The following is a 12,995-nucleotide window of genomic DNA, read 5'->3' on the forward strand; positions in this document are numbered from 1 at the left end:
AAGCAATGATCAACAAATGGCTGTTAGTAATAGACAAGCAGACATGATGTGTCTCTTGACCAAAAGAAACAACAGTGCTTATGAACCATTCTCGAAAAATAAAAACACCAGCCTAGGCAACATAGCGAGACCCCATCTAAACAAAAAATTTAAAAATTAGCCAGGCAATGGCGTGGACCCGTAGTCCCAGCTATTCGGGAGGCTGAGGTGGGAGAATCACTTGTGCCCGTGAGGCTGCAGTGAACTGTGATCACCCCACTGGGTGACAGGGTGAGACGCTGTCTCAAAATAAATAAATATACAAATAAAAATAAAAACAAAAGTAAAAATTCAAATCTGATGATGCCTCTAGATCTTAACATCAACTTTAAAAAACAGTTATATTATAAATACCTCAGAGATGCAATTAACAAAATCCATAATATGGGAAATCTACAGGACATACAACTGTTGTCTTCAACAAACAAACTGCAGTGGGAGGAGTGGGAAGGGAGGGAGGGAAGGAGAGGGAAAGAATTTCTGTGAATTAAAAGACACTTCAGAGATATATCATCTAATTTCAAATATATAAATTAACCCTATGTGGGTCCTGATACAAACAACCTATAATACAAAGTTATGAAACAAAACATTTTGAACATTGGAGAGGATATCAAAGAATAATGATTGATTTTTACAGGTGGGCTTTGGGGATGCATTCTGAAATACTTTTAGGAATAAAATGTTTGGAATCCTAATCCAGTGTAGCTATAAATGAAATAAGGTTGGCCATGAGTTCATCATCTTTGAAGCTAGTTTGTTGAAACTGGTGAGCACACAAGGGATGAGCACACAAGGGATGGGTGTCCTGTTCTCTCCACTTTTGTGTATTTAAAATTTTACTTAGCCAGGCTTGGTGGCACACACCTGTGGTCCCAGCTACCTGGGAGGCTGAGGTGGGATGATCGCCTGAGCCTGGGAGGTGGAGGCTTCAGTGAGCTCAGATCATGCCACTGCATTCCAGCCAGGGGGTGAGTGAGATCCTGTCTCCAAATAAATAAGAAAAATACTAAAAAATAATATAAAATAAAAATAATAAAATAAAATAAAATAGTACAGCCTGGCCAGGCATGGTGGCTCACTTTGAGAGGCCAAGGTGGGCAGACTGCTTGAGCTTAGGATTTTGAGACCAGCCTGGGCAACGTGGTAAAACCCCATCTCAACAAAAAATACAAAATTTAGGAAAATTAGCCAGGCATGGTGGCATGCTCCTGTTGTCCCTGCTACTCAGGAGGCTAAGGTGGGAGGATCACTTGAGCCCAGGAGGTCAGGGATTGCAGGGCTTGCAGTGAACCGTGATTGCGCCACTGCACTCCAGACTGGGCAACAGGGTGAGACCCTGTATCAAAAAAAAACTTTACGGCCAGGCACAGTGGCTCATGCCTGTAATCCCAGCACTTTGGGAGGCTGAGGTGGGAGGATTGCTTGAGCCCACCACCCTAGGCAACAAAGCAAGACCCCATCTCTAATGTTTATAAATTCAAGACCACCCTGGGCAACAAAGCAAGACCCCATCTCTAACGTTTATAAAAATGTAAAATGAAAAAATTAAAATTATAAGAAAATAAAATTTAAAAAAGAAATAAAATTTTACATAATTAAAAGTTCACCTCCTCAGGGAGGCTTTTTCCAACCCCCCCCCCCCATTTAAAGCAGCTTATCTTTCCCCATTATTTTCTAGCACAGCCCCCTGTTTTCTTCATGGAACCAATCACAATGTTGTTTTATCTATTTACTAGATTATTTCTTTCTGCTAGAAATTTAGTTTTACAAGAATAAAAACTGTTTGCCTTGTTTGCTGCTGAACCTCTGGGGCTGGGGCTGGCACACAAAGGTGCCTGCCCAACCCCATGGCTCAAGCCTGTAATCCCAATTTCTCAGGAGGCTGAGGCGGGGGGATTGTTTGAGCCCAGGAGTTTGAGATCAGCCTGGGCAACATAGGGAGACCCTGTCTCTACAAAAATTTTTTTAAAAAATCAGGCAAATTATAGTGGTGTGTGTCTGTGGTCCCAGCTACTCCAGAGGTTGAGATGGGAGGATCACTTGAGCCTGGGAGGTCGAGGCTGCAGTGAGCCATGATCATGCCACTACATTCCAACCTGGGTGACAGAGGGAGACCCTGTCTCAAAAGAAAAAGGGTGCTTAATAAATCTTTGTTGCTTGGAAGGACAGGTGGATAGATGAGTCAACTAAAGAGTAAGAAGCAGCCAGTCATGGTGGCTCACGCTCATAATCCCAGCACTTTGGGAGGCTGAGGCCGGTGGATCACCTGAGGTCAGGAGTTCGAGACCAGTCTGGCCAACATGGTGAAACCCCATCTCTACTAAAAATAAAAAAAAAAAAAATTTAGCCAGATGCAGTGGCGCATACCTGTAGCCCCAGTTACTCAGGAGGCTGAGGCTGGAGAATTGCTTGAACCTGGGAGGTGGAGGTTGCAGTGAGCCAAGATCACGCCACTGCATTCCAGCCTGAGTGACAGAGCGAGGCTCTGTCTCAAAAAAAAAAAAAAAAAAAAAAAAAAAGTAAGAAGCACATGTTGGAGCAAGAACTAACAAAGAAATATATTTATGACAACACTTTCCTCAAAGACACCAGAAAAGGAAGGGAGATTCAACTATCAACCCCTGGGATCTTTGGAGCCAGCTAATTGCATTTAGCCTTTTCTCCAGCTGCATGAGAAAATTAACTAGGTTCACAATTGCCCATAGCCACCAATCTTTGAATGAAATCTCATGAAATAGCCCAATATATAAAACGTGATAACCAAAACATGATACCCAAAAGCAATTTATTATAGTTTAGTCTCAAAAAAATAAAAATTAAAAAATTATCCAGTGGTTATGAGGAGTCAAGGAAAACCTGTCCCAGTAATGCCAACTTGGAGGTGAAGGGCTGACTGGGGCAGCTGAGAAGGGGGACCTTCTGTTTGGCAGGCTTCCTCTCCCTTGCCTGGTCATGGTTTTCAGGTGAGAGGAGTATTCCTGGCCTTGTTGGGGGTTCCCATGGCCCCGAACTCATAGTCTTTTTCTGAAATTTCGACCTGTTGCGTTTGAGAGAGTAGAATTCCCTCATTAAGTCCTCCACCTCCCACTGCTCTTCCTTCAGCCTCTGGCAGCAGTGCAGGGCAGCAGGGTCGATGGGGTGAGCTTCTGTGTTGAAGATGTACCCCCCAGCCCCCAGGATGCACTCCCCATAGGGAGTGATCACCGTGTCAAAGGTGGACCCATTATTGTGGATGAAGTTGGTTGGGTCAAACAGGAGGTAGAGGTATTTCACAGTCTCGGCCAGGAAGAATGACTCCATGCGGTTGTCCAGCTTGTGGTCTCGCAGATCTTTGATCTGACACGTGGGAGAAGGAAGCAAGTTGAATACCATCACAATTTGGTAAGGGTCAGGCAATTCCTTCAGAACTCTTGTTCTGCCACAAAGCAGCTGAGGGCCTGGGAGCAAATCACTAAACTTTTCAGAACTTCACTCTTTCCCAAGCCACCGTCATCTCACCTGGATTATCACGTCAGCTTCCAAATGGGCTTCCAGCCTCCATCCTTACCTCTGCAGTTTATATATACACACTATTTTAAAAAATAGGGACAGAGTCTCACACCATGTTGCCCAGGCTGGTCTCAAATCCCTGGGTTCAAGCAACTCCTCCTACCTTGGCCTCCCAAAGTACCAGGATGACAGGCGTGAGACACACGCCCAGCCCCTACAGTATATGTATAGCATAAATCTTCCCGTCAATTCTCTACTCAAAACTTTCTGTGAACCCTCCATTTCATGCAGGATAAAAATGGAAGTCATGACCTGGCCCCTGTTCCCTCCCTGCCCTCACCTCTTACCACTCTAAGAGCTCCAGCTGCTGACTTTCTATCCTGAGCTAGCACAGCACCCTCCTGCCTCGGGCTCTTTGCATCTGTGGTTCTTTCTGCCTGGAGCACTCTGCCTCCAGTTTCCCCCATAGCTTGTTCCCTCCCTTCCTTCAGGTCTCTGCTCAAATGCTTCCTCACCACAAATGTCTCCACTAACCTTCCTCTATGACATGACAATCTCCTATCCCCTTTATCCCACTGTTTTGTGACTATAAACATAGAGCTAATTGTCTCTTTTAATGATGGCATAGTACTCCATCGAGAAAATGGATCACCATTTACTTAGCTAATCCTCCCTGGAAGGGCATTCAGATGATTACCAAGTTTTTTTATTTTTTTATTTTTTTTCAGATGGAGTTTCACTCTGTCGCCCAGGCTGGAGTGCAATGACACAGTCTCAGCTCACTGTAACATCCGCCTCCCGGGTTCAAGCAATTCTCCTGTCTCAGCCTCCAGAGTAGCTGGGATTACAGGCACATGCCACCACACCCGGTTAATTTTTTTTTTGGATTTTTAGTAGAGACGCGGTTTCACCATGTTGGCCAGGTTGGTCTTGAACTCCTGACCTTGTGATCCACCCGCCTTGGCCTCCGAAAGTGCTGGGATTACAGGCCTGAGCTACTGCGCCTGGCCAATTACCAAGTTTTTGTAAGCAACTAATAAGGGGTCACTCAGACCCAAAGTATCGAAACTTACTAGGTTCAACTGCTGTTGATGAAAACTATTGACATTGTTTTAGTAAGGAGTCTTAGAGAATTTCAATTGAGTGTTCAGGAATGGATGACTAAGATTACTTGCTACAAATATTTATTTTAACTTCTCAGAATTAGTAGTACTTCTAAACAAAACATTCTCAGTGAACTCTTACATTTAAAAATATGACTCAAGGCCGGGCGCGGTGGCTCAAGCCTGTAATCCCAGCACTTTGGGAGGCCGAGACGGGCAGATCACGAGGTCAGGAGATCGAGACCATCCTGGCTAATACGGTGAAACCCCGTCTCTACTAAAAAATACAAAACCTAGCCGGGCGACGAGGCGGGCGCCTGTAGTCCCAGCTACTCAGGAGGCTGAGACAGGAGAATGGCGTGAACCCGGGAGGCGGAGCTTGCAGTGAGCTGAGAGCCGGCCACTGCACTCCAGCCTGGGCGGCAGAGCAAGACTCCGTCTCAAAAAGAAAAAAAAAAAAAAAAAAAAAAAATGACTCAAATATGGTCTTGATGTATCAAGACTATTATTTCCTTGCCCTGTTTGACAAAGGTCAGATGCCTGTTCCCATCATTCACCATGGAAGACCTCCAAAGGGCTTCATGTTTATGGAAAGGAGCCCAGCATTCCTAGGAAGGCCCCAGTGGGCTTATCATTTTGGTTTTTCACATAATACAGCATATTAGAAGCCAAATCATATCAGGGGTTTATTTTTTCCCTTCCACATGTAGGTCTTCTCTCTTCCCCTACACGTATCTACATTTTACTTAGAGAATATAATCACATTAAAAAATTTTGCAAAATAAGTGTTTTGTTGTTGTTTTGAATTCCATACTCCAACACCAACTCTGTAGGCTTTTCGGGGAATTTTCTTCCAGACTATTTTCTTCTACATCTGTATTTATATCTTGCCTGCTTGGGTCTTGTATGGATGTGAGATGGCTCTCACCTTCAACCCTTTCAATCTATTCTCCACAGTGCAGCCAGAGCGATCTTTCTAAAGTACAAATCAGATCATGTCATTACTCTGCTGTAAATCCTACCAAGGCTTCACATTCCAAGTAGAAAAAAATCCAAACTCTTTCCTGTGGCTTACACAAAGGCCTATGTGATCTAGCCCCTGCCTACCTCTGGGACCTTATCTCTTCCCACATTTCTCCTTGCTTGCTCCACTCCAGCCACACTGGCCTTCTGTCTACCTGATACATATTCATGGTTTTTTCTCATTAAAACGTAAGCTCCATGAGAGCAGGGCCTCTGCTATAACCCTTGGGCCTAGAGAGTGCCTGACATGTGAAAGACAATGGGACTCTGGATTCCCCTTAAAATCTATTTTAGTGTCTCACAAAACTTTTCGCTAAACTCACCTTTTCAATGTCACCTACTCAAACAGATCAAGGATCTCTGCTGTGGGAGGAAATGCCAAGGGCCTGGGTCAAGATCCCAAGGAACTAATCCTAGCTCTACCTCTACTAGCTGTGAGATCTTTAGCAAGGCACTTAAGTTTCTCTGTTCTTTGGTCTTGCCATCTGTAAAATACAAGCATTATGTATATCTCCAAGGTCTCTTCTAGTGCTGATATATCAGAACTCCCAAAGCTCTACCCTTAAAGAGGCTTCTTAGCAGCAAGAGGAGACTCTTCCCAGTCTTGGGGCCATGGAAACACTTACTGTTGCAAATCCGCACTCCACCTTGCTGATTTTTTCAATGGATTCCACAGCATCTCTTCCGAGTTCTAGGAGAGTGGGATCCCCCGTGGCACGGTAGAGGTACATTGCGCTTTCAATAAGTTCTGCAAAGTCCAAAGTAGACCCTCCTCACTCAGTGGCTGCACAGAGATGGCCTGGGGCCTCTTAGGGCAGTGAGGGACTACTCCCCTCCATATCTTGTCCATAAGGCCCCAACTAGTAGGAACACAGGATACCTCATCCAACGCTGAGTTTCAGAGCCAGTATACCCAAAGCTTGAAGCTCAGTGGAGACCAGCATTAAAGCTGACCAGTGACTCCCACCCCAAGAAGAGAAAGGTGGCCAGGTTCTGGGGTAGAGAAGGTGGCAGAGATTGTTGCCTATTTCCCAATATCTGTTCCCCGCTTCCTCCTTAGTAGCAGGATTCCTAACTTTAGCTAAGCACAGGCTGCCTGGCTGCCAACACTAACAACTATTCTAACAGCTATGTGGGATTAAGGACACCATGGCGAGCCATATAAGCCCAAAACGTGAGGGAGAAATAAATTTCTATCCTAATTAAGCTACTGTTTTTTTTTTCCTGTCACTCAGAGTCTAACCTAATTCTAAAATGCAAAAGAAGAGTAAGGGGCCGGGTGCGGTGGCTCATGTCTATAATCCCAGCACTTTGGGAGGCCGAGGCAGGGGGATCATGAGGTCAGGAGATTGAGACCATCCTGGCTAACACGGTGAAACTCCGTCTCTACTAAAAACACAAAAAATTAGCCGGGCATGGTGGCAGGCACCTGTGATCCCAGCTACTCAGGAGGCTGAGGCAGGAGAATGGCGTGAACCTGGGAGGTGGAGGTTGCAGTGAGCCGAGATCACACCACTGCACTCCAGCCTGAGCAACAGAGCAAGACTCCGTCTCAAAAAAAAAAAGAGTAAGAACCTGGCATCATAAGGCTCTTTCTGAGATAGGATAGGTCAAAAGAAAAGCCTGAGATATCCAAGAGCAGACCAGGCATGGTAGCTCATGCCTGTAATCCCAGTGCTTTGGGAATCCAAGGTAAGAGGATAGTTTGAGCCCAGGAGTTTGAGACCAGCCTGGGCAACATAGCGAGATCTTGTCTCTACAAAAGATAAAAATAATTAGCTGGGTGTGGCATGCACCTGTAGTCCTAGCTACTCAGGAGGCTGAGGTAGGAGGATCACTTGAGCCCAGGAGTTTGAGGCTGCAGTGAGCCATGATTAAGCCACTGCGGCATTCCAGCCTGGGTGACAAGAGTAAGACCTTATCTAAAAAAATAAAAAAACAAAAAATAAAATAAACCACCAAACCATCATTCTAACAAAGATGTGGTCATCAGTTCACTGTGCCCAGAAGAAAGTGATGTTTTGTCTTGCCCAATTCTATGCCACAACTGGAATTTGATGTTAAGACACGAGCTCTATCTCGAGATGAATATTAGCCAACAGGAGTGGGTCCAGATGAGAATATTTATTCTAGAGAAAAGGAAATCCAAAAAAAAGTGTTTATTGCTTTCAAATACCTGAAGAACTATTGCAGAGTTGACTTCAAGGGTGGCCTCAGCTCAATATGTTTTTCTACTTCATCCATCTTTTCTATATTTTTTTTTTTTTTTGAGACGGAGTCTTGCTCTGTCGCCCAGGCTGGAGCACAGTGACTGGATCTCAGCTCACTGCAAGCTCCGCCTCCCGGGTTTACGCCATTCTCCTGCCTCAGCCTCCCAAGTAGATGGGACTACAGGTGCCTGCCACCTCGCCCGGTTAGTTTTTTGTATTTTTTTAAGTAGAGACGGGGTTTCACCATGTTAGCCAGGATGGTCTCGATCTGACCTCGTGATCCGCCCATCTCGGCCTCCCAAAGTGCTGGGATTACAGGCTTGAGCCACCGTGCCCGGCCTTCATCCATCTTTTCTAAGAGAGAGAAGAATCCCTGTCCCCTTTCTATACCATCATCTCCCCGACCTTCTCCTGTCCTGTTTCCACCTGGGCTTGATCAGTGCTTCTCTCCCTTTTGGCTTATTGCTGCAAACTCTAGTTCTTATTTTATTTAATTAATTATTTTTTGAGACAGAGTCTTGCTCTGTCACCCAGGCTGGAATGCCATGGCGTGATCTCCGCTCACTGCAACTCTGCCTCCTGGGTTCAAGGGATTCTCATGCCTCAACCTCCCGAGTAGCTGGGATTACAGGCATGCACCACCAGGCCTGACTCATTTTTGTATTTTTAGTGGAGACAGGGTTTCGCCATGTTGGCCAGGCTGGTCTCAAACTCCTGACCTCAAGTCATCCGCCCGCCTTGGCTTCCTGAAGTGTTGAGATAACAGGCGTGAGTCACTGCACCCAACCTCTAGTTCTTATTTTAGAGAAAAGGTCTCTGCCTATCTCCCCAGTTCTCTCTTAACTTCCTCCTCCTGCTCTCTCCTCACAGGCCTCTAGACAATTGCTAATCTAATTGCTCATATTCTAAGGCACAGACTAAGGTACACTCACTACCAGATGAACACATTCTGTGTGTTCAAAGGCAGAAAAGACAGTGCTCTCATGGGAGGCCTCCTCTTCTGCTTCTTTTTTGCGCTTCTTCTTCTTTTATTTTTTTTGAGAGCGAGTTTTGCTGTTACCCAGGCTAGAGTGCAATGGCACGATCTTGCTCACTGTAACCTCCGCCTCCCAGGTTCAAGCACTTCTCCTGTCTCAGCCTCCTGAGTAGCTGGGACTACAGGCACATGCCACCACGTCCAGCTAATTTTTGTATTTTTAGTAGAGATGGGGTTTCGCCATATTGGTCAGGCTGGTCTCGAACACCCGACCTCAGTTGATCCACCTGCCTTGGCCTCCCAAAGTGCTGGGATTACAGGTGTGAGCCACTGCACCCAGCCCTCTTCTGTTTCTAGCAGCTGGTGGGGCCAGTGCCCTCATGACCAGCCATTGCGCTTCTCTCCTCACATGTGGGCCTCCTAAGCATATTAGTTATTGCTTTACTTTCCTGTGCATCTGGCCAGCTCTGTCGAGCAGTGGTCCGCAACTGTTTTGGCATCAGGGATCAGTTTCGTGGAAGACAATTTTTCCATGAACTGGGGTTGTAGGGAATGGTTTTGGGATAATTCATGCATATCACATTTATTGTGTACTTTATTTATATTATTACGTTGTAATATATAATGAAATAATTACACAATCCACCATAATATAGAATCAGTGGGAGCCCTGAGCTTGTTTTCCTGCAACTAGACAGCCCCATCTGGGGGTGATGGGAGATAGCGAGAGATCATCAGGCATCAGCTTCTCATAAGGAGCACACAACCTAGATCCCTCACATACGCAGTTCACAATAGGGTTCGTGGTCCTATAAGCATCTAATGCTGCCACGGATCTGACAGGAGGCGGAGCTCAGGCAGCAATGTGAGCGATGAGGAGCGGCTGCAAATACAGATGAAGCTTCGCTTGCTCACACGCCGCTCACCTCCTGCTGTGCGGCCTGGTTTCTAACAGGCCATGGACTCATATCAGTCCATAGCCTGGGGGTTGGGGATCCCTGCTCTAGAGGAAGGTGACAGCCCAAAGTTCAGATTTGGACTTATAGGGAAGTAAAAACCTGCAGAGGCCTTTAGGATAGGCTCTGTGCTCCAACACTGCTGATCAGAGACATATATGAGAGTATAAGGATCTGGCAAATCCAGTGAAAGAGTAGTCCTTATCTCCTATTTGCCATTGTTTTGGGGTAGGAGGGATGACTGGATTAAGGCACTCCTGGATTCCTGACAGTGGTGCCTTATATTTTTTCTTTTTCTTGAGACAGGGTCTCACTCCATCACCTCAGGCTGGACTGCAGTGACACAATCACGGCTCACTGCAGCTACGACCTCCTGGGCTCAAGTGATCCTCCCACCCGAGCCTCCCAGGTAGCTGAGATGGGACTACAGGCATGCACCACCGCTCTTGGCTAACTTATTCTTATTTCTCATAGAGACAAGGTCTCACTATGTTGCCCACGGTAATCTTGAACTCCTGGGCTTAAGTGATCCTCCTGCCTTATCTTTCCAGAGTGCTGGGATTACAGGCATGAGCCACTTCATCTGGCCAGGAGTATCTTACTTTCCATGAATGCCTTCCTGCCAGGCTGTCCTGCAAATGGAGCAAGGTTGCCTCTGTTAAGTAGCAGGCTCCTTGTCACTTGTCACTCATGGAAACTAAGCAAAAACTAGATAACCACTTGACAGGGCCATATTAGGAAGATTCCAATTAGAACAACTCTCAAGTTCCCTCTAGGATTGTGCAAGCCTATGTCTTACATTTAGTCCCAAACCCTGATCTTTATCTGTTGGTAACAAACACTAGATATGATACCTTCTCAGAGCTTCTTATTTTTATAATGTATTTATTTATTTATTTTGAGATGGAGTTTTGCTCTTTTTTGCCCAGGCTGGAGTGCAATGGCATGATCTTGGCTCACCGCAACTTCCACCTCCTGGGTTCAAGTGATTCTACTGTCTCAGCCTCCCAAGTAGTTGAGATTACAGGCGCACGCCACCATGCCCGGCTAATTTTGTATTTTTAGTCGAGATGGGGTTTCATCATGTTGGCCAGACTGGTCTCAAACTCCTGACTTCAGGTGATCCACCTGCCTTGGCCTCCCAAAGTGCTGGGATTACAGGCGTGAGCCACCACGCCCGGCTGAGTTTCTTGTTTTAAAAACATGCCATGAGAATGAATGCATGGGAAACATCAGTAGCAGTGGCCTCTAAGGAGTCAAAAGTGACTAATTAGCTCTTTATTCCCTCTCCTGGAACCCTCTACACCTCCCACATAATCATTTGAGTTAGAAGAGGAAGGAAATGAGGTAGAAGAAGGCAGCAGAAGCAGAAGCCACTAGGAAGGCCTGTCCCATGGCTGAAAGGCAATTCAGGTGGGAAAGTGGGAAGTGTCTAAGACAATGGGCTCATAGCCTATTTTGGGGTGGGGGATGACTATGCGTGCTGACTAAGCTTCCTTCCTTTGTCCCCCTTTTTCTTCCCCTCCTCACAATTTTCAGCTTCCCTGAAGTGAATCAGAGGACATCAGCGCTAGAAAGGAACCTAAGAGAGTGTCTCAAATATAGTCCTTTGCTTGATTCTGAGCTGCAAATAGGGAGGTGGAAGAGACTAGGTAATTCCTAAGGTCCGTGCCACAGTTATAACATTCCATACACATAAGCATAATTTATCTGACCCATGCATTTAGAAAGTTTGCCTACACTTCTGAACTCCTGATGGCAGGAGCTCAAAAGGAGTCAACCTTGGCCTTTTCCTTCTCACTCATTTCCTGATTTGAAAGAGTATACTGGGCCAGTCGCGGTGGCTCATATCTGTAATCCCAGCACTTTGGGAGGCCAACGTGGGTGGATCACCTGAGGTTGGGAGTTCAAGACCAGCCTGACCAACATGGTGAAACCCCGTCTTTACTAAAAATACAAAATTAGCTGGGCATGGTGGCTCATGCCTGTAATCCCAGCTACTCAAGGAGACTGAGGCAGGAGAATCGCTGGAACCCAGGAGGCAGAGGTTGCAGTGAGCCAAGATCACGCCATTGCACTCCAGCCTGGGCAACAAGAGCAAAACTCCATCTCAAAAAAATAAAAAGAAAAAAGAAAGAGCTTGCAATTTAGTTAGGAGTCTTGGGTTCCAGGCCTAGCTCCTACACTTAAGAACCAGAGGCGAGCCATTTCATCCCACTAGGCCTCAGTTTCCGTATCTGAAAACATGGGGATAATTAACTCCTAGGAAGAAAACCGCCCAGAGCCACTGGAAGGAACAGATGGAAAAAAATGAACTTGTGGGCAGTTGTGGAGCATGGAGCCTTGTAGAGGGGATTTGGGGTTTCAGCAACCAGAGCCTGCGGGCAGATGACAAGCTAGAGAGCCTGCTCACCTGGCCGAAGTGGGTAGCCCTCTCGCTTCTCCACTGTGTATCCCTGAGGAATGTTGTAGAATTCCGGGAGCCCCCCAAACTGCTTCCATACGGTGTAGTAGTTGAGGAAGGTCCTCATGGCATTGTCAATGTCTCCAATGAGGCTCTGTGAGAGAAAGTGGCTATTAGGCAGGTAGACAACAGGCATGAAACCCTACAGACAACCTTAGGAAAAGACAAAGTAAAATCTGTAGGGCCAAAAAGGCCTTGAATCAATCCGAGTCTGCCAGTTACTCAGTGTGGTGCTGAGCCAGGCACTGGACTTCTCCAAGCCTCATCTATAAGACTAACATACACCACCTATCTTATACATTGTTGGAAGGAACAGAGATTGTATGTTAAGTCCCTAAATCTTCAGAGTCACTGTCAGCTACTAACAGTTTTGGAATTCAGCCAGCCAGTTCAAAAGTCTAAGAATAGAGAAAAGTTTGTGCTAAGTCTCACTCCCATCACCACACCCCCAAAAGATAACCATTTTTGTTTTTGTTTTTGAGACAGGGTCTTGCTCTGTCACCCAGGTGGGAGTGCAGTGGCACAGTCATGGTTCATTACAGCCTTCAGCTCCTGGGCTCAAGAGATCCTCTCACCTCGGCCGGGCGCGGTGGCTCACACCTGTAATCCCAGCACTTTGGGAGGCCGAGGCAGGTGGATCATGAGGTCAGGAGATCGAGATCATCCTGGCTAACGCAGTGAAACCCCATCTCTACTAAAAATACAAAAAAATTAGCTGGGCATGGTGGCGGG

The 12,995-nt window shown here is 46.1% G+C and overlaps 1 protein-coding gene and 1 non-coding gene across 5 annotated transcripts in view; both read right to left on the minus strand.

Annotated features, from left to right (window-relative positions):
* Positions 1-2,809: 2,809 nt before the first annotated feature.
* Positions 2,810-12,995, minus strand: part of EDEM2 (ER degradation enhancing alpha-mannosidase like protein 2) — a 34,011-nt gene continuing 23,825 nt past the window's right edge. For all 4 annotated transcript variants that reach the window (XM_010386526.1, XM_030914904.1, XM_030914905.1 and 1 more), the window contains 3 exons: positions 12,213-12,357; positions 6,284-6,405; positions 2,810-3,378 (listed from right to left, as the gene is read on the minus strand). In XM_010386526.1, coding sequence (XP_010384828.1) covers positions 2,878-3,378; positions 6,284-6,405; positions 12,213-12,357 — 768 coding nt within the window. In that variant the 3' untranslated portion in view covers positions 2,810-2,877. The remainder of the gene's footprint in view (positions 3,379-6,283; positions 6,406-12,212; positions 12,358-12,995) is intronic.
* LOC115893046 lies at positions 4,576-4,647 on the minus strand. Its single transcript, XR_004053002.1, has one exon. It is a non-coding gene; the product is annotated as a small nucleolar RNA SNORD56 (small nucleolar RNA).

This window comes from Rhinopithecus roxellana, chromosome 13 (assembly GCF_007565055.1).
Source record: "Rhinopithecus roxellana isolate Shanxi Qingling chromosome 13, ASM756505v1, whole genome shotgun sequence".
In the NCBI taxonomy this organism is placed as follows: domain Eukaryota; kingdom Metazoa; phylum Chordata; class Mammalia; order Primates; family Cercopithecidae; genus Rhinopithecus; species Rhinopithecus roxellana.